The sequence below is a fragment of the Eurosta solidaginis genome, chromosome 5 (assembly GCF_040869045.1).
Source record: "Eurosta solidaginis isolate ZX-2024a chromosome 5, ASM4086904v1, whole genome shotgun sequence".
Taxonomy (NCBI): domain Eukaryota; kingdom Metazoa; phylum Arthropoda; class Insecta; order Diptera; family Tephritidae; genus Eurosta; species Eurosta solidaginis.
Window position 1 is genome coordinate 155,889,907 of NC_090323.1, and position 22,350 is coordinate 155,912,256.

Here is a 22,350-nt window from a genome sequence, read left to right on the forward strand (position 1 = left end):
AGTAGTAGACAAGACCCATAAGGAGTGGGATACCCGCATACCATTATTCTTGATGGCTTACCGATCAGCAGTGCATGATACAACGAGCCAAACCCCTGCAAAAGTAATTTTTGGCAATGACCTTCGGCTACCAGCTGGTTCGAAGTTTGGGATAGATGCCGATGCGGAGAGAAATGTCAAGAAATACACTGGTATCTTGGAAGAAGAGCTGAGAGAGATACACGATCTTGTAAGGCAACGAGCAAAGATTATGTGTGACAAGATGAAAGCCAGATACGATAAAGCAATTAATTCGAAAGGTTTTCAGGACGGAGATTTGGTGCTGTTATACAACCCACAACGAAAAAAAGGTTTGTCCCCGAAATTGTAGTGTAATTGGGAAGGCCTATATAAAGTTGTAAAACGGATCAACGATGTAGTGTACCGCATACAAACCATTGGCAAAACACGAACCAAAATGAAAGTGGTTCATTTGGAAAGGCTGGCAGCATTTAGATCGAGAGATTTGTCTGATCGGGACGATCAGACTTAGGTGGAGGGCAGTGTGACGAATATTAGTGAAACTAATAGCGTTTTCTTTTCTGGCTATAGTGTTACGCTTTTTGTACGCCGCGCAAGGGTTGTTGTTCTATTCTAAAAAACAGGCACGCCTTTACGGGGTATTTCGTTCTTTTGCGAAAATTGTTGCCTGCTCGCAACGCAAAAGCGTTACACTTTTACCCTGTATAAAACGGCGGTGTAGTAGTGCAACTCTGAGAAACTCTCAATTCTTGAGTCCCACATATACTCTGTTAATATGAGTGCACAGATCACCTACCAGATTGCGCATTCACGAGTTAAAAATTGCTTCGTTCCGCACATCTACGTCACAGCTGACTGTTTGAGCGAATGAAAGAAAGAGAGAACAAAACAAGAGCTAAAGGAAAATGACGTAAGAATTGCCCATAAAAAAGAGATGATCTAATGTTTACATGCGAATGCGCAATCTTCTTGTGTGATTTGTGATATGAGTGAATATGGTGAGATGAAATGTTCTTTGTATGCACTATAAATGTTGACAATTTTCTGGGGTAGGAGTAACACTATTAAGGCTTTACCATTTACTTAGGCAACAATTTATTTCAGAAAAGAAAACTCTATAAGTGATACTCACATACCTACTCTGATGCTAAGTAAATGAAGTCACAACAACAATAAAGCAGACAGTCACTTGTATCTACATAAACGAAACAATCATTATGTCTACACATATGTACGTACACGCAGCGGAGAAGCAACGCACAACCACATGCATATATCTGAGATACTCCCGAAAGTATGCAATGAGAGTAGCTATAAAATCGTGCATCTCTAGTTACAGCTGAGAAATTTGATAGCTGATGGCCAACTAGTAGATTCTGGAAATGGAAGCTCCTAGAAGATGCCTACGAGGAAATCAGAGAGTATAAAAGGCAACAACAGTAGAGGCGCAATAATCAGTTTTGATTAAGCACGCTATCTGTCGAGCAATAGTAGAGTTATTTATTGTGAAGTAATTTAATAAAGGCCATTTTGCATTATTAAATATTGGAGTTACTTATTCGACAGTTTAGTGATTCGAACTTAGCAGAAGGTTGCAAATAAGAGGATTTGCAGTAAATTCGTTACAATACGTAATGCCACGAACAGTATTCCTGCAAGATTCCAAGGGCTTTGATTTCGCCCTGTATAATTATACTCAGTTGAGCAGAGCTCAACTCATTACTGGTTGCTGAAAGCACCTAATGGGCACTACTTTACCGGCACAAATGTACTGCCTTATCAGCAGATAATCAATCATAGCGCCTAATTTGGGTACAATGCATTGCATGATTCACCATACCGCCGCTCTTGAACTATCTGTGCATGTATACAAGATAGGTTCAACTAAAACTTATGAATATTTACAAGGCGTTTGAAACTTAATATTGAAAAATTCACAAATTTTAATTTCTTTAAATATTCAAACGTTACGTTAATTTAACAACAGTTCGATCTTTAAATAGATTTCAAATTTCATTAAATATGCAAAATTTACTTTAATTTTACAATGACTAAAACTTCGAACAGACTTCACATATTTAAGTTTACTTATAATTATACAAATGTAATTATAAAGCTGGATGTCACAAATATAAACATTTTCTTTTTCCAAATTTCGAACTTCAAAGAATGTGGACTTAAAAAATATTTAAGTTTAATTATAGTTACTTAAATATAATCAAACAGATTGATAATTATAAATTTTACAGTTTGTATTTGCGATATACATATATATACATATGCAGCAGAATTCTTAGTTAGATGCATACCAAGTGTGGATGTAATTGTTCAACCCATTACGACGCGCAGAATAAATCTCCTTTGGTAGGCAGAAGGCACAATCTGTTTATAGGTCCCACGTATTCCCCATTACTTGTTCTCACTGTTACGACTCGCACATTTCCATCCTTCCCAGGGTGACAATGAATTACCTTAGCAAGCGTCCACTTTGTAGGTGGAGTTCGTTCATCAAACAGCGCGACAGCATCTCCTTCTTCGTAATTGCGTGAAGATTTGAGCCATTTCGTTCGGCGTTGCAAGTTTAAAAGATATTCACCTCTCCATCGGTGCCAAAAATGTTTTCGTATTTCGGAGATTAGGTGCCATCGTTGAAGTAGATTTCCACAGAACCCTTGACCCTCAGGTTCTGGGATCGACTTCAATGGCTCACCGATGAGAAAGTGACCAGGCGTTAAGGCTTCAAGGTCGGTCGCGGTAGTTGGGTTCGCGCATAGAGGGCGCGAATTAACGCATGCCTCAACTTCAGCTAGCAATGTACTGAACTCTTCGAAGGATAATAAGCTCCCCTCAAGAATGAGTTTAATGTGGTATTTTACGCGCTTTACACCGACTTCCCAATATCCACCCATATGTGGCGCAGTTGGTGCGTTGAAATGCCACTCGACGTTGGAGTCGGCAAAAAATGCTCGTAGTTTATCATCTGCCATACACTTCTGATATCTCTCCCGAAGTTCTCTGTCAGCGCCAACGAAGTTCGTGCTATTATCGGAGTACATGGCCTTACAATACCCTCGACGACTGATAAAACGTTTGAAAGCATTGAGAAAGGCGGTCGTCGATAAATCGCCTACAAATTCCAAGTGCATTGCGCCAGTACACATGCAGATCAACGAGCAAATGTAACCTTTCGTGGACTTTGACCCTCTACCATGTGCAAATTTATACGTGTATGGACCAGCAAAATCTACAGCAGTTCATGTGAAGCAGCGAACATACGTAGTACGAGACGACGGCCGTCGCCCATCGACTGAACGGAAGTGTTGCGGTTCAAGCAAGTACATTTAACACACTTATGATATACGCTTCTAATTAGATTGCGGGCGCCAATCACCCAATAGCGATGCTGTAGAACTACTGTCATTATGCGGGGCCCTGGGTGTAGGGTATACTGATGTATGTCAGAAATTGTCAATTTCGACAGCGGAGCGTTTTTAGGTAAAATGATAGGATGCCTTGCATCAAGCGAGACGTCTGCTGATTTTAGACGACCTCCAACCCCCAAAACACCAGACGGATCAAGATACGGTTGCAGGCGCAACAAGCTACTTCGCAGGGGAATGGGTTTTTTCTCCCTGCAATGAGAAATTTCGTTAGCAAAATAAGTACGTTGAGTATACTTAATCAATCTTAGTTCGGCCTCGGCCAATTCCTGACAGTTAGGGGTGCCACTCGTTCGTTTAAGCGTGTGATTCCTTTTGGCGCGAGTATTGTGTGTAAACCTTAGCACATAAGCCATAACCGTTCGTAATTTTGAAAACGTAGAATATTTAATTATGACTGACCAAGTGTCCTCGGGTACTGTAATATGAACGGCGACCCTTTTACGTAGGCCCAGGTCAGTTAAATGCGGTTCTTGTGAATCTTGCTTCCAAAATTGATCTTCGCCATGCAAAAAATTTGGACCAGACCACAACAACTGATGATGAACCAGTTCTCGAGGTGTTATGCCTCTCGATGCGCAGTCTGCAGGGTTCTGTTCGGAGCGTACATGTTGCCAGCACTCAGACGGTAAGACTCCTTGAATATCGGCCACGCGATTTGCGACGAACGTTTCCCATCTGCTGAGATGAGCTTGCAACCACGCCAAAGTAATAGTCGAATCAGTCCAAGCGTATAACGGATAGCGGAGTTCGTTCCAACTCTGTGAAATACTTCGTACTAACTTAGAAGCGAGGTGCGCAGCGCATAGCTCCAAACGAGGCAGCGTTGTAGGCTTGATTGGCGCTACCTTGGTCTTGGCAGAAATCAAGGCTACTGTAATTTGACCGTTACTATGGACTGTCCGTGCGTAGATAACCGCGGCGTAAGCTCGTTCTGACGCATCCGAAAAAACGTGCAGTCGCTTGATGACTCAGAGGCGTTACAACCAACCCAACGAGGCACTCTCAGCTCGGTTAAACTTTGTAGCTCAGAGCGATGTTCAGACCAACGTGTTGCGATTGTTTCCGGTACGAGCTCATCCCAACCAACCTCGGCGCGCCAGATGTCCTGAAACCATATTTTAGAATTAATCGTAGTGGAGGCAATCTAGCCCAACGGATCGAAAAGCATGCTAGCGTCCGACAGAAATGCTCTCTTCGACAACATTTTGGGCGGTTTCTTGAGGTTGATTGCGAAAGTGAAATAATCCTCATCCGTATTCCAAACGAGACCTAAAGCGTGTACATCTTTCCCTTCAGCAAGGTAGTGAGAAATATTTTCCGAAGCGCTGGATATCCCGTTCCTTAGCGTCACGCAATTTGAAGCCCACTTGCGAAGTTCAAACCCACTTTCGAGAAGTATTTCGGAGACATTTTTTTGCAGCAACTGTAGCTCATGCTTACTTGAAGCACCGGTCAACAAATCGTCCATATAAAAATCGCGTTGAATGACAGCCGCAGCCTTTTCGCAACTACTTGATGAGTACCGTATACTTTCTTGTAGCGACTTGACTGCCAAATGAGATGCGGCGGCGACGCCGTACGTCACCCGTAGCATTCTGTAGTCTTGGATTGGATGTGACGGATCACTTCGCCAAACAATCCGTTGCAGGTCGATGTGCTTCGGTGAAACACATACCTGCCGGTACATCTTAGCAATGTCAGCGGTAACGGCATACGGGTGGGTACGGAAGCGCAGAAGAATGGATACCAAGGTTTGTTGCAGTTGCGAACCAACAAACAGTGGATCGTTGAGCGAGTACCCGGTCGATGTCTTAGCGGACGCGTTGAATACGACTCGCAATTTGGTCGTAACACTCGACTCCTTTATAACAGGATGGTGTGGCATGTAGAAGGTCGGACTTGTCGTTGCGGATGCGGCTTCCATGTGATTCATGCTGATGAGCTCCTGCATAAAGTCGTTGTATTGCAAACGTAAATCAGTATCGGCGGAAAGCTTCCTCTCTATACGTAAAAGATTACGAACGGCCTGGTTCCTAGAGTCTCCCAACGGTACCTCAGATTTTAACGGCAATTCGACGACGAAACGGCCATCTGGAGATCTTTTATGCGTTTCCTGAAAATAATGTTCGCCAAATTGTTCCTCCCTAGTTAAATGGGTTTTTTCCGGTGCATCTTCCAATTCCCACAGCCTAGTCAACGCTCTTTCAAGCTGTACATCACAAAAATACGTTTGCAAACAAGGGGTAGATGGATTGTCAGCACTGCCGAAAACCGTCCAACCGAAGACTGTACGCTGAGTCGCCGGCGTTCCACAAGAACCCTTCCGAATTTCCGGGCACATAAGCTGATCCATAACATCCATTCCTATCAGCAAATCAATACGACCAGGCCTCATAAACTGTGGGTCTGCTAGAGACAACCCTTTAATATGTGGCCATGCAGTTGTGGGGGCAGTTTGCGTTGGCAAATCCCCCGTAATTTTCGGCAAAATTAATGCATTTACTGAGTAGCAATCATTCGAAAAGTTGGACAGAAGCGAAAGCGAAACCTGACCTCTAGCGCGCCCTCCTTGAGACGAACCAATACCGGTGATGATAGCAGCAGAAGATTTCCTCGGTAAGCCCAGACGACGAACACACGACTCAGTCACGAAGGAAGCGTGCGACCCAGAATCAAACAACAGACGAGCTTGCTGAAAGCGACCAGCACAGTCTCGAATCCTTACCAGAGCAGTAGCCAGAAAAATTGTCTTACTCGTAGATAATGGGTCAGAATCGGTTTTTAGGCACGAAGATACAGATTCAGGGGCGGGGTTGACTGCCGAAGAAGTGGTCGCAGAAAGAGCGGTTGTATCGTTTCCTGAAGTAGTACCTGCGTAGTTCGAGCTGGTTTGCTTGGTTTCGGCGGAGTTGCTGATGTTGGATGCGGCTGGAGTCCCATGGAGTAAGGTGTGATGGCGTTGTCGACAAAGGCGTCACGACGACGAACTATTGCAACGAGGCTTAAAATGTCCCGAACTCAGACAGTTCAAACAGAGACTCGAGTCCTTCACAAATTTTGTTTTAGCGGTGGCGTCCAGACGACTGAATTTTTCGCAGCTATAAATCTTATGATCCCCCTTGCAAAAAGGGCAACTAGTCGTATTCTGGGTGGATGTGGCATGAAGAGATTTGGTGGGCTTGGTAGCAGTAACAGCTTTGCTTGGCTGTACCGGAGTAGCTGACGATAGCATCGAGAGTGATCTGCACCTAATTTCTAAAAATGTTACTAGCTGCTCGAAAGTTTGGGATTCGTCGCTAACAAGTGACAACTCCCATTGCTTCCTGGTTTCGAAGGCGAGTTTACCTACTACTTCATGAACGAGCCAGTCGTCCCAGAAATCGACGGGTCGGCCTAACGCTTTCAGTTCACGAATGTGCTGCTGATATGGGTTGAGGACACCTTTTACTGAGCTGGCGGTGTCGCTTGTTGCTTTGCGGATATCGGCCATATCTTTGAAATGTGATTCGACGATGACGCGCATGATTTTGAAACGCGACATAAGCAAGTCCCATGCCTCCTTGTAATTTGCATCACAAATATGGAAACCGCTGACGACTTTCAAAGCTTCGCCCTTTAAGCAACTCCGTAAGTAGTGCATTTTCTGTCCGTCCGACAGCGCGGTATTACTGTCAACCAGTGAACAGAACGAGTCGTAAAAGCCTACCCATTCAGTTGAGTCGCCTGAAAATTTGGGTAGCTCCATTTTGGGTAAACGAATGGAGGCAGACACGGTTGTAGAAACATTTGTTTGTCGGGTTACATTCGGGGATGAGGCTTCGGTGTGACACTTTTTGGCACGGCTAAAATTTGCTAAGGCCATAGCGTACCAAGTCTCGGCTTGATTTCGTGTACTCTCTTCCACTGCAACGTTATCGGCACCACAAGCGACGTCCAACTCATCCTGTGCAGCGTTGAATCGAACCCATTGTTCGTCCAAGAGTTTCAAATAACTCTCAACTTGGTCGGTATCTAACAAAAATGTACCATCCATGCCTTTTGTCATGTACCTTTTTATTGCGTTCAAAGCAGAGTCCCGTGTTTTCACAGAGGCTGACATTTTTGTAGTTGTTGTTTTAGTTTACAGTACTTGCAGAGTGAGGAAAAAACAAATTCTATAAATGTACGTATGTAACGCTATTCGTAGAAGGCAAATAATTGTCACGATTGCTTACTAAAATGCGCAAATGTACAGCTCTATGAAAATATTGTTCGCTGAGTTGTTTGTATAGAGAAGGGTATACGGATTCTGCAGTGCAATGAATGCGTGTACGCATAGAGGGCAAATGAAAGTCAAATAGAAATGACTTGAATTGTTAGTATTTTTGCAAATATGTATGCGTAGCGGGAGAATAAAAATTCAATTGATTTGTAAGTTTTCCAACGTAATCAAATATGCGGTGTATATATAAATTAAAAAGGTTAAAATTGCGAGCGATCCGGCTCGAAGGACCAAAAAATGTTGCGGCAAAGGAGCCTTGCGCTAGATTACCTTGGCAGATGCGGGTAGTAGATCGCTTGATGGCAATGTAGCGGGTGGTAGACTATCTGCGGGCGTGGACTGTATATGCGGGTTTTTACTTACGCAAAAATATTTTGCTTACTGATAAAAGGCTGGCGTGCTGTACAGCGGTGAACACCTTGAATCGTCCTTTCGAAAAATGACTTGCCTTTAGTTCGTGCGAAAGCACTCCAAATGAATTCAATACAAACTGATATTGCTCGATTAGCGTTAACAACTTTATTTTAAATATCTATTTCGATGTTTTACAACTTTTTAATTGATTTAAAGGAGGGCGGAGAAAATGGCACGTTCAATTTTTTCACTTGCTAGCGAATAATCATCAAAATATAACAAAACGTCAAAAGCAACTAATGGGCACTACCTTACCGGTACAAATGGAATGCCTTATCAGCAGATAATCAATCATAGCGCCTAATTGGGTACAATGCATTGCATGATTCATCACTTGTAATGTTGATGCGTTAAAATTAATAAAAAAACAAGTAAGGAAGGTTAAGTTCGGGTGTAACCGAACATTACATACTCAGTTGAGAGCTATGGTGACAACATAAGGGAAAATAACCATGTAGGAAAATGAACCGAGGGAAACTCTGGAATGTGTTTGTATGACATGTGTATCAAATGAAAGTCATTAAAGAGTATTTTATGAGGGAGTGGGCCATAGTTCTATAGGTGGACGCCATTTAGGGATATAGCCATAAAGGTGGATCAGGGTTGACTCTAGAATGCGTTTGTACAATATGGGCATCAAACGAATGGTGTTAATGAGTATTTTAAAAGGGAGTGGGCCTTAGTTCTATAGGTGGACACCGTTTCGAAATATCGCCATAAAGGTGGACCAGGGGTGACTCTAGAATGTGTTTGTACGATATGGCTATCAAATTAAAGGTATTACTGAGGGTTTTAAAAGGGAGTGGTGGTTGTTGTATAGGTGGTCGCCTTTTCGAGATATCGCCATAAAGGTGGACCACGGGTGACTCTAGAATGCGTTTGTGCGATATGAGTATCAAATGAAAGATGTTAATGAGTATTTTAAAAGCGAGTAATCCTTAGCTCCATAGGTGGACGCCGTTTCGAGATATCGGCATAAAGGTGGACCAGGGGTGACCCTAGAATTTGTTTGTACAATACGGGTATCAAAAGAAAGGTGTTAATGAGTATTTTAAAATGGAGTAATCCTTAGTTCCATAGGTGGACGCCGTTTCGAGACATCGCCTTAAAGGTGGACCAGGGGTGACCCTAGAATTTGTTTGTACAATATGGGCATCAAACGAAAGGTGTTAATGAGTATTTTAAAAGGGAGTGGGCCTTAGTTCTATAGGTGGACGCCGTTTCGAAATATCGCCATAAAGGTGGACCAGGGGTGACTCTAGAATGTGTTTGTATGATATGGGTATCAAATTAAAGGTATTAATTAGGGTTTTAAAAGAGAGTGGTGGTTGTTGTATAGGTGGTCGCATTTTCGAGATATCGCCATAAAGGTAGACCAGGGGTGACTCTAGAATTTGTTTGTACAATATAGGTATCAAAAGAAAGGTGTTAATGAGTATTTTAAAAGGGAGTAATCCTTAGTTCCATAGGTGGACGCCGTTTCGAGATATCGCCATAAAGGTGGAGCTGGGGTTACCCTAGAATTTGTTTGTACAATATGGGTATCAAAAAAAGGTGTTAATTAGTATTTAAAAGGGAGTAATCCTTAGTTCCATAGGTGGACGCCGTTTCGAGATACCGCCATAAAGGTGGACCAGGGGTGACTCTAGGATTCGTTTGTGCAATATGGGTATCAAACGAAAGGTGTTAATGAGTATTTTAAAAGGGAGGGGGCCTTAGTTCTATAGGTGCGCGCCTTTTCGAGGTATCGCAATAAAGGTGGACCAGGGGTGACTCTAGACTTTGTTTGTACGATATGGGTATCAAATGAAAGGTGTTAATGAGTATTTGTAAAGGGCGTGGGGCTTAGTTCTATAGGTGGACGCCTTTTCGAGATATCGCCATAAAGGTGGACCAGGGGTGACTCTAGAATGTGTTTGTACGATATGGGTATCAAATTAAAGGTATTAATGAGAGTTTTAAAAGGGAGTGGTGGTAGTTGTATATGTGAAGGCGTTTTCCAGATATCGACCAAAATGTGGACCAGGGTGACCCAGAACAGCATCTGTTGGATACCGCTAATTTATTTATATATGTAATACCTGTCAAGATTTTAAGGATTTTTTATTTCGCCCTGCAGAACTTTTTCATTTTCTTCTACTTGATATGGTAGGTGTCACAACCATTTTATAAAGTTTTTTCTAAAGTTATATTTCGCGTCAATAAACCAATCCAATTAGCTCACCATGTTTCATCCCTTTTTTCGTATTTGGTATAGAATTATGGCATTTTTTTTTCATTTTTCGTAATTTTCGATATCGAAAAAGTGGGCGTGGTCATTGTCGGATTTCGTTCATTTTTCATACCAAGATAAAGTGAGTTCAAGTAAGTACGCGAACTAAGTTCGTTAAAGATATGTTGATTTTTGCTCAAGTTATCGTGTTAACGGCCATGCGGAAGGACAGACGAACGACTGTGTATAAAAACTGGGCGTGGCATCAACCGATTTCGCCCGTTTTCACAGAAAACAGTTAAGATCATAAAATCTATGCCCCTACGAAATTTCAAAGAGATTGGTTAATTTATGTTCGACTTATGGCGTTAAAAGTATCCTAGACAAATTAAATGAAAAAGGGCGGAGCCACGCCCATTTTGAAATTTTCTTTTATTTTTGTATTTTGTTGCACCATATCATTACTGGAGTTGAATGTTGACATAATTTACTTATATACTGTAAAGATATTAAATTTTTTGTTAAAATTTTACTTTAAAAAAATTTTTTTTTTAAAGTGGGCGTGGTACTTCTCCGATTTTGCTAATTTTTATTAGGCGTACATAATAGGAGGAACGTCCCTGCCAAATTTCATCGTGATATCTTCAACGACTGACAAATTACAACTTGCAAAATTTTAAATTACCTTCTTTTAAAAGTGGGCGTTGCCACGCCCATTCTCCAAAATTTTACTAATTTTCTATTCTGGGTCATAAATTCAACTTATTTACCAAGTTTCGTGGCTTTATCTGTATTTGGTAATGAATTATCGCACTTTTTCGGTTTTTCGAAATTTTCGATATCGAAAAAGTGGGCGTGGTTATAGTCCGATATCGTTCATTTTAAATAGCGATCTGAGATGAGTGCTCTGGAACCCACATACCAAATTTCATCAATATACCTCAAAATTTACTCAAGTTATCGTGTTAACGGACGGGCGGACGGACGGACGGACATGGCTCAATCAAATTTTTTTTCGATCCTGATTATTTTAATATATGGAAGTCTATATCTATCTCGATTCCTTTATATATGTACAACCAACCGTTATCCAATCAAACTTAATATACTCTGTGAGCTCTGCTCAACTGAGTATAACAAAAGCAATATACACTCAAAAAAGTAGGGATACGCCTAAAAAATTTTCAAATTGATTTTTTTTTTAACTTTTGATATTTCTTTGCCCGGGACTTGAACCCAGGTCCCTCGGTGTGGTAGGAGGAGTACGCTTCCACCAAATCAGCGTGCCACACCTAGGGTGCTGGGTTCGATTACCGGGCAAAGTAACATATGAAATTTTGAAACAAAATTTAGACTAAGGTTAAAACGGTATTTATAATGTGAGTGTGTTCCCAAGGAAAGCTATATAGGAACATATGTTTCCGAAACTACTCGATATACAAACTCTAACCGCAATCTAGAAACGGTTTGCCTCCGTAAGCGTACGAGTACTAGTGAATTTCATTGAAAAAAGCATATCTCGGAAACTAAATAAGCTACAGAATCAAACCAACGGGAGGCTTTCGGTCATTTTGCATGGCGGATTTCGATTTTGATGGTTGAAAGCTCCTGGAGCGCCATAGAATCAAACCCATTAGACATTTTAGGCATATTTTACCAAACAGGGAGAAAAGGACCAATGGACAAACCTAAACAAAAGGTATAATTTTTGGTCCATACCAGTGAACTGCAAAAATAATAATTTTCTTAATTTAATAAAACACTAATACTGTTTTCACACAGACGGCTTATTGAATAATAAAGGCAGTTTTCTACATTAAGACGCTTATTGAGCTCAATCTTCCCTACAAAATTCGAATCTATAATTATTTCATTAGTAGCTAATCGAATGCCTAATGAAGTCAAAAGCACAATGCAACTCTGTTGGGAGCGTTCAGTTTCTTAGTTTTTGGTGTGTTCAGTGCTTAGAAATGTCATTTGTCAAAGTAAATGTCATTGTCTGCATGGCGGAACGATACAAGGTGGCCGCATCGAACAGCTGATTATAACCTTTTTATACCTTTCATGAAAATGAAATGGTATATTAATTTCGTCACGAAACTGAAAATTGTGAGTCCTTAAAGGAAAATAGATAGACCCACCATTAAGTATACCGAAATAATCAGGTTGAAGAGCTGAGTTGATTTAGCCATGTCCGTCTGTCCGTCTGTCCGTCTGTCCGTCTGTCTGTTTGTATGCAAACTAAAAATAAATAAATGTAAGGCGCGATAACCTCTGAAGAGATCTAAGGCCGAGCTTCTCTTCCAATTTGCGTCGTGCTCCTCTTGATTTTTCCCTACAAATTGGCCGGACGGGACCTACATGTTTTATGCCGACTCCGAACGGCATCTGCAAAGCAGATGAGTTTTCACTGAGAGCTTTTCATGGCAGAAATACACCCGGAGTGCTTGCCAAACACTGCCGAGGGGCGACCCCGCTTAGAAAAATTTTCTTCTAATTGAAAAATCTTATTTCTAAAATTTTGATGTTGCTTTGCCCGGGAGTTGAACCCAGGGCATACGGTGTGATAGGCGGAGCACGCTACCCATCACACCACGGTGGCCGCCGTATGCAACTGTATGCAAACTAGTCCCTCAATTTTTGAGATATCTTGATAAAATTTGGTGAGCGGGTATATTTGGGTGTCCGATTAGACATTTGTCCGAACCGACCGGATCGGACCAATATAGCATATATCCTCCATACAACCGATTTTTCAGAAAAAGAGGATTTTTGTAATATCTTACCCAATTTAACAGATTGAAGCTTCAACCTTCACCATATACTTTCGTATATTGCACATATTGTTGCCTGAAAAAATTGATAAGATCGGTCGTATATATAGTATATATCCCCCACAACTGATTGTTCAGATAAGGAACTTTTCGTAATTACTGCCCCATTTTAAGAGCTAGAGGCTTCAAATTTCAACGAATGCTTAGGTATATAGCATATATTGTTGTCTGAAAAAATCATAGAGATCGTTGGTATATATAGTATATATATGGTGGTATATATAGTATATATATATAGTATATATATATATATTTTCGCAAATTTTAGCCCCATTTTAACAGCTAGAAGCTTCAAATTTCACCGAATACTTACGTATATAGCATATATTGTTGTCTGAAAAAATCATAGAGATCGGTTGTATATATAGTATATATCTCATACAACCGATTGTTCAGATAAGAAACTTTTCGCAATTTCTGCCCCATTTTAACAGCTATAAGCTTCAAATTTCACCGATTGCTTACGTATATAGCATATATTGTTGTCTGAAAAAATCATAGAGATCGGTTGTATATATAGTATATATCTCATACAACCGATTGTTCAGATAAGAAACTTTTCGCAATTTCTACCCCATTTTAACAGCTATAAGCTTCAAATTTCACCGATTGCTTACGTATATAGCATATATTGTTGTCTGAAAAAATCATAGAGATCGGTTGTATATATAGTATATATCTCATACAACCGATTGTTCAGATAAGAAACTTTTCGCAATTTCTATCCCCATTTTAACAGCTAAAAGCTTCAAATTTCACCAAATGCTTAAGTATATAGCATATATTGTTGTCTGAAAAAATCATAGAGATCGGTTGTATATATAGTATATATCTCATACAACCGATTGTTCAGATAAGAAACTTTGCGCAATTTCTGCCCCGTTTTAACAGCTAGAAGCTTCAAGTTTCACAAAATGCTTACGTATATAGCATATATTGTTGTCTGAAAAAATCATAGAGATCGGTGGTATATATATTATATACTTCATATAAATTCTCATTTTTGCCCCTTTTTTACGGCTAGAAGCTTCAAAATTCATCAAATTTCATCAAATAGTTACGTTTACGTCATATATTTTTTAAATACGTGATTCGTAGTCATAGTTTTTACATGCAGACCACAAAAAACGTGAAGCTTTGCATCCTCACACAGATTACCTACCTATTTTTATACCTTTCATGAAAATGAAATGGTATATTAATTTCGTCACGAAACCGAAAATTGTAAGTCCTTAAAGGACAATAGGACCCACCATTAAGTATACCGAAATAATCAGGTTGAAGAGCTGAGTTGATTTAGCCATGTCCGTATGTCCGTCTGTCCGTCTGTCTGTTTGTATGCAAACTAGTCCCTCAATTTTTGAGATATCTTGATAAAATTTGGTGAGCGGGTGTATTTGGGTGTCCGATTAGACATTTGTCGGAACCGACCGGATCGGACCACTATAGCATATATCCTCCATACAACCGATTTTTCAGAAAAAGAGGATTTTTGTAATATCTTACACAATTTAACAGATTGAAGCTTCAAACTTCACCATATACTTTCGTATATTGCACGTATTGTTGCCTGAAAAAATTGATGAGATCGGTCGTATATATAGTATATATCCCCCACAACCGATTGTTCAGATAAGGAACTTTTCGTAATTACTGCCCTATTTTAAGAGCTAGAGGCTTCAAATTTCAGCGAATGCTTACGTATATAGCATATATTGTTGTCTGAAAAAATCATAAAGATCGGTGGTATATATAGTATATATTTGGTGGTATATATAGTATATATATATAAAAAAAAAAAAAAAATAAATAAATGTAAGGCGCGATAACCTCCGAAGAGATCTAAGGCCGAGCTTCTCTTCCAATTTGCGTCGTGCTCCTCTTGATTTTTCCCTACAAATTGGCCGGACGGGACCTACATGTTTTATGAGTTTTCACTGAGAGCTTTTCATGGCAGAAATACAATCGGAGCGCATGCCAGACACTGCCGAGGGGCGACCCCGCTTAGAAAAATTTCTTCTAATTGAAAAATCTTATTTCTAAAATTTTGACGTTGCCTTGCCCGGGAGTTGAACCCAGGGCATACGGTGTGATAGGCGGAGCACGCTACCATCACACCACGGTGGCCGCATATATTGTTGTCTGAAAAAATCATAGAGATCGGTTGTATATATAGTATATATCTCATACAACCGATTGTTCAGATAAGAAACTTTTCGCAATTTCTACCCCATTTTAACAGCTAGAAGCTTCAAATTTCACCAAATGCTTAAGTATATAGCATATATTGTTGTCTGAAAAAATCATAGAGATCGGTTGTATATATAGTATATATCTCATACAACCGATTGTTCAGATAAGAAACTTTGCGCAATTTCTGCCCCGTTTTAACAGCTAGAAGCTTCAAATTTCACAAAATGCTTACGAATATAGCATATATTGTTGTCTGAAAAAATCATAGAGATCGGTGGTATATATATTATATACTTCATATAAACTCTCATTTTTGCCCCTTTTTTACGGCTAGAAGCTTCAAAATTCATCAAATTTCATCAAATAGTTACGTTTACGTCATATATTTTTGAAATACGTGATTCGTAGTCATAGTTTTTACATGCAGACCACAAAAAACGTGAAGCTTTGCATCCTCACACAGATTACCTACCTATTTTTTATTTTATATTTATCTTAAAAATCGTTAAGGAATGCAGATCTGTTCACTATATATTTCTTATCTTATACATCCGATTATTCGGAGATTACGAACGGGATAAGATTATTGTTCAGCCCCATACATGAAAGGTATGAAGTCTTCGGCACAGCCGAAGACAGTCCCGTTCTTACTTGTTTTATTTGATTTGATACATCAACTTCCGGCGCAGTACGATTTTGATATTTGTCCATCGAATTTACAAAAACAAAGTACATAGAATTCTTATTTATGTATGTAGGTATGTCACCATGCTGCCACCTTGTATCGTTCCGCCATGATTGTCTGTCATATAGCATTGTCATTTTATGCGCTTGACATTTCATCCTTCATACTAATCGAGCAGTTACTTCTGTGTGAAAGCAAAAAATTTACGATTTCATTAGAAGGTGAAATGAGATCATTAAGTTTCTGTGTGAAAACAGTATAAAACTTGCATTCACATTAATCATGCGAATAAACTCATATTGAATAACTCATAATTGAATAAACTCGTAATTGAATAAACTCGTAATTGAATAAACTCAGCATCTGTCTTTACAAGACTCTGTTAGCATGATTGCGATCGAATGACCGAACAGGTTTTGCGTACGATTGTATTGATCAAACGAAGGCAAGCGGAAAATAAAATCAAAGCACGAGAATTAGTATCGTTTAGTTCGGCAAACAAACAGAATCGTAAGCAATGTTTATATGTATGCTTATATGTATATTTATATTTTAGAGGTTCATAAATTTAGAATGCTGTCACAATTCCCATTGGACCCTATGCACCTTGTTGATTTGGGCGTTTCTAAAAAGTTACTTAATTTGATAATAAAAAAAGGAAACTTAATTGAAATAAATAAAAAACTAAATTATCTGTCAAGCTTAGTTCCATCAGAATTTGGTCGCGTCTGTCGAAATTTTAATTCATTTGAAACTTGGAAATCGACAGAATTTAGACAATTTTTGTTATACTCTGGTATATTTGTGTTAAAAGATTTATCGATGATAATTTATATTATCTTTTTCCTTTATTACACTCCGGCATAAGAATACTTTCGTGTGAAGGAACTGTGTTTTCTGAAACAAATACTGCTCAATCGCTTTTAGAAGAATTTGTAAATTTTTTTGCAGATATTTACGGGGATCATAAAGTTAGCTTTAATATACATGGTCTGCTTCATTTTCCTAGTATTTCACGGCGATTGGGTCCATTAGATAACTTTTCTGCTTATAAATTCGAAAATTATATGCAGTATTTAAAAAAATTAATAAATAAACCAAATAAAACTTTACAACAATTATATTTGCGCATTCAAGAAAGATTAGATTCAGATTTAGTAAACAGTACTTTTCCAAAAATGGGTGCTTTTAATATTGACATTAAAAAACACAAAGATTCATATTGTTTCAGTTCAATAGCAGACCCTTTAAAAATAACTTCCACTAAAAATCAATCCGGACAGGAAGTGGTGCTTGGATATACTTTCAAAAACACTGAAAACTATTTTGAAGAACCTTTACAATCTTTTTCTAGCTTAGGTATTCTTGTAGCTAGCCAGTTAAATGAACAAACAATTGAAGTAAATCGCCAGGATATAAAATTTAAATACTTTTGCATACCACACGAAAATAAATTTATTTTGATTCCATTGCTTCACAATGTTTTTCACGACTTTTCACATTAAAGCATTTCCGCTGATTTATTTCATTTATTTATTATTTATATAAAGTAACACAACTAGTTTTAAACTATTTTTATTTCATGAGATGGAGATGGATGCTCCCACCACATCAAAAATGAGTCAAAGTAATACGTATACACCCATCACATCACAAATGAATAAAGGTGAAACATTTTAATACATATGTATGTGCATATTTATAATAGTAGATTTTGATATTTCAAAGCTAAAATTGTAATAAAAAAACGCTTCGTGACCGATGGAATATTTACTGAAGTAGCTGCCGCATAAATCACTACCAAACTATCAGCTCCAAAGGTTGCAAAAAAGTTGTTCGAATCCGATAAAAATTCGAACGAAGTAGCGGTTACACAACTCACCTCCAACACACCAACGCCAAAGGTTTTACAAAGTCCAGATACTTGAATTCATATGGTATTTTGTTTATTTTATTATTTTATATACATATATAGACTATTTCATTTACCTATCATTATTTTTCTACTTATTAAATATACTTCCATGCGATTTTTGTTGAGATTTTTGAAAATCAAAAAACCTTAATTGCTAAACAGCAAAAAATTTACGAACGCCTACATAATGTCGAGAAAGCTTGCGACCAGGCAACGCTAATGGAACAGAACCAATCCATCCGCGAATGTAAAGTATTGGTAGCCAAAGTGCTACGATCGGTTGGTCGTCTGACAGGCGAACTTCAAGACGCACTGCAAATAGAGATCGCTGCAGCATTGCCTTTAGTTAGTATTGATGCAGCTATAGACGTTGAAGAAAAGCTGGAAAGGCAAGAATACTTCGAATCAATGGTGAAAGAAATAATAGTACTTTCAAAAGATATTTTATTTTTTAAATATTTTTGCAGAAAGATTACTTGGTCCAAATTAAAGGCAGCATCGGAACAGTTGATGAGGTTTTCCGCAGGGTCATTACCGACGACCTAGCCTTTTTGTTTAACTTGGATGGAAGGAAGGAGAATAGAGGTTTGACGCAATTGAAACTATTCAACCAAGTTTTATACGGTAAAGAGGTTTAGCTGTTATTTATTGTAACTACTTTTATTAACTTGTTTCTCCTCCTTTTAGAGGTTTTCGCGACTGAAGGTCGAAATAAGTTCGAAAAGGCGTTAAGAAAAAGCATCGAATTAAGTCATAATCGGTATCATCAAAAGAAGTTTTTGCTTTCGAAAAAGTAAAATTTTGGTATATACCTAAAAATATTAGATTGTTACTGTTGCTGTTTGTTTTGTTGCTGCTGCTGTTGGTTTTGTTGATGCTGGTGTTTGTTTTGTTACTGCTGCCGATGGTTCTGTTGCTGCATTGATTTTGTTGCGAATCGTATTGCGTTGAAATTAATCAAAAATCATTCCACCCTTCCAATTTTGTTTCCAACTGTTATAAAATACGCATAAACTGCCTCGAAGTATATCAAAAGCACATACATATACTAATATTACATTTTTAATATTATAATAGTATATTATTTATATACATATGTACTTGTATATATTTGAAGTGTAATACTACGTTACATCAAAAGTGGAGTTGAAACAAACGGATCAAACAACTTGTGAATAGAAAGTTATGTATTTTTGTAGACTATAAATAGCTGTAATTATTTTGATTCATAATTAAGATTCGAACATTCCTGCCAAAGTCATAAATTTCTTTTCAAATGTACATATATACTATACTCAAAGAAAAATTAAAACCCATGATAAAAATATTAAATGAAATATTAAAAGATATGTCATAATGTCATCTATAAGACACCTCTGTTCTGTTTGTTTTTGTCATAAAAAAGTTGGCAAAATTAATTTTTATGTTATGCTGTTTAAAGTTAGTAGTTATAGTAAAAAAATTTAATCAATATACTTAAAAAATTCAAGTCTATAAAATGTTAAGGGTGTTTGTGTAAAATTATAGAAGCACCATATCCATATAAACCTCATGAATAATAAAATCTTTCATATAATTTTGTGAGCTTTATATGGTATATAGACTTTTATAATTTTATATACATTACCCCATTGTTTTCTTGATGACGAGGATTGGGAAGTATTCCAGGGTAATGTATAATTCTTATTTAATCATTTAATAATACCTTATTTGGTTGCTTATATAGTCCCTTATTTAATAGCATACATAATTCCTTTTTTAATTGGTTATATATTCCCTTATAAAACACCCATACAATTCTTGTAACAGTCACTTATATAATGGCTTATACCATCCATATTTAATGCCATAGACTATTCTTTATATATCCCTGACGTATTAGGTGTTAAAGTGAGAGCGCTATAGCATACATAAATACGAAAAGCTTATATGCAAGAAAGAGACAAAAACTCATACGCATTTTATCCCTCAAGTTTCTGTATAATATAATGGAAAGTTTTCAAATTTATAAGGGATACTTTTCTTACTGATATGGCAAATATGAGGGTTTATATAAGACATACTGTTCTAGCTGGGATGTTGCCGAATGTAATCGAACGTTGTTGTGTTCGATTTTTGCAGTTCAATGGTCCATACGGACCCAATTGGCAATCGTGTACCCATACCCCATACTTTCTAGTTTTAACAAATTTGAAGTCTACTTTTAGGCACGTCATCACATAGTGAACAATAGTGCTGTTACTATTGCAGCAGGGCTTTGCCCCATCCAATAATTACGATCACTCACAAATTGTCATCCAGATCCTCTAACGGAAGTCGGAGGAAACTTATGTTTCAACAGGGTTGGACCAAAGAGGTAAGGGTGTTAGAGGCGTTGCTTTCCTCAATTGCGGGTTTAGGGTATTTGTGTTTGAGAACGGGGTTCACCGTGCAATTGTAGCCATAGTAATCTAACGACTTTTTGTGTTCCTTTCCCTCCAGTTTTATTGTGTGTTCAAAATCTTAGTTGAACCGCTACTACCCACTACTTATCAATTTATCATTTTTAGACACAATGGCCTCAGTACCAAAACGCAATTTTTCAATTCAATTTTTTACTGGACGAAAAAATACCCAGGAAGAAGTTCCTTGCTATCGAAAACTACGCTTTCGGCACAGTTCTTAAAAATAATAACCTAAGTTTTGACAAAGAAATTGAAAATTTTCATACGATGAGTGTGTCACGCCGCTAGGGATATCAAATCGCGCACTGTGCACTGGTAGCAAAATATGAGAGAAATGTAATAAATCGAAAAACTTCAAAAACACTACGTCATCAAACTTTTTTTCAAATTCGATTACAAATACAATTCCGGAATGCCAGATCTTCGCTCATTTGTTTATGAGTGGTCGCTATGGCAATCAGTTACTGTCTAACTTTAGGTAGTAAATAAGAAGTGGGGTTCTTTTCGGATCTTAGTAAAATAATAAACTAATAGTGAGCTTTTTTAGCGAATAAAAATTTTTTTCTGTAGGAAAATTTGACTTTATTTATCAAACTGCATATGGCATTTTTAGTATGAAACTCCAGTATTTTCTTTGATCCAATCCAAATAGCTGGTGACACGTGTAAATGCAGCTGGGTGGCCCGCCTGACAACCATCCTCTGCACCAAATGAGGTCAAACCAACTTGAACACCTGAAGATACCAACACCAATGGACCACCAGAATCTCCTTGGCAAGTCGATGTACCCATAGGTGTAGACACACAAATATTTGAGGATTTCACAATTAAAGACGTATAAGTCTTGGCACACACTGTATTCGGAATAATTTGCAAGTAAGCATAATTCAAACTGTTTGAAACAGAATTGGCTTTATCGGAAGTGAGACCCCAACCAGAGGCAACAACCTCATCGCCAACGTAAGTTGAATAAGTTTTAGAGATGGCAGGGAGTTTGACAGCTTTGATTTGGTTCGTAAAGGAGGTCGATGGAATTTTGATAAGTGAAATATCATTTTTCAAAGTTCTCTTATTATAATCACCATGTACGACAATGTCACTTTTCGAAACAGTGTATTTAACCTCAGGAGATGTACGAACTGTAGCGCCCAGGTAAACAATGATTGACTTAGCACTATGTGTGGTTAAAATTATTATTAGAAATCATTTATTTTTTATATAAAATTTGTACTTACTCTACAGTACAGTGGGCAGCTGTCAATACCCAATTGGACGAAATTAATGAAGCACCACACCAGGATGAGCTGAGTACACCCAATTTTATTGAAAGACCCACCTGGTAGGGAAATTGACTAGCAGCAGCTTTTTGGCCATTGGTAATACGTCCATTGGGTCCCTTGTTAGCCAAAACTGGCATACCAACATATCTAGGTACTAAATCAGGTACATTGTAAGCCCTAGCAGCAGCTAGGCACACCGCAAATATTAATAGAAGTTTCATACTTGTGTCGAGAAATTCTTACGAATGATTTTTTGATCAATATGACACTAGGTTTTATACCTCGAAAGAGTTGCGTCATTTTAGATAAGAATGTCAAAATTGTAAGTGGTCAATATTATATAATGTTTAAAGTAATCACATTATAATATATATAAGATTGCCAAATTATAAAAAAAGATTTGTTATGAACCGATAAAAATAGACAGCTTGTAGGTGACGGGGGAAAAGGAAGAGTGTATTTGTGTATTTAGTTTGGGAATTTATGATATGTCAACATTAGACTTGTAGGAACAAAAGTTCAGTTTGGTGCGCAAAATGGACTGTTAAAACAACTCTTCTTAAACGATTTTTGTCGTTATTTTTGTTTGCACCTGCCGCAAATTGCAAAATCCATGGGATACTAAATCGTTCTCCACTTGGTATTTCC

The 22,350-nt window shown here is 38.2% G+C and overlaps 2 protein-coding genes across 8 annotated transcripts in view; one reads left to right on the forward strand and one right to left on the reverse strand.

Annotated features, from left to right (window-relative positions):
* Positions 1–18,922, forward strand: part of LOC137254460 (uncharacterized) — a 473,400-nt gene extending 454,478 nt beyond the window's left edge. For 4 of the 7 annotated variants that reach the window (XM_067792145.1, XM_067792144.1, XM_067792147.1 and 1 more), the window contains 5 exons: positions 17,651–17,729; positions 17,792–18,000; positions 18,105–18,389; positions 18,446–18,602; positions 18,666–18,922. In XM_067792145.1, coding sequence (XP_067648246.1) covers positions 17,998–18,000; positions 18,105–18,389; positions 18,446–18,602; positions 18,666–18,775 — 555 coding nt within the window. In that variant the 5' untranslated portion in view covers positions 17,651–17,729; positions 17,792–17,997 and the 3' untranslated portion in view covers positions 18,776–18,922. Of the gene's footprint in view, positions 1–16,390; positions 16,574–16,623; positions 17,730–17,791; positions 18,001–18,104; positions 18,390–18,445; positions 18,603–18,665 lie in introns of those variants that run through there. The other 3 variants (XM_067792149.1, XM_067792146.1, XR_010954002.1) reach the window with 3 other exon arrangements.
* A 2,057-nt stretch (positions 18,923–20,979) lies between these two features.
* LOC137254459 (serine protease 1-like) lies at positions 20,980–21,954 on the reverse strand. The gene is made up of 2 exons (XM_067792143.1): positions 21,658–21,954; positions 20,980–21,596 (listed from the first exon to the last, which is right to left on the reverse strand). Exons 1-2 carry the CDS (start codon positions 21,921–21,923, stop codon positions 21,032–21,034), a joined length of 831 nt encoding a protein of 276 aa, XP_067648244.1. The 5' UTR covers positions 21,924–21,954; the 3' UTR covers positions 20,980–21,031.
* Positions 21,955–22,350: the final 396 nt, after the last annotated feature.

Coding starts and splice junctions, on each gene's coding strand:
- LOC137254459 (XM_067792143.1), bottom strand. CDS start 21,923: ATGAAACTTCTATTAATATTTGCGGTGTGCCTAGCTGCTGCTAGGGCT. Junction 21,597..21,657: donor GCTGCCCACTGTACTGTAGA/GTAAGTACAAAT, acceptor AACCACACATAG/TGCTAAGTCAATCATTGTTT.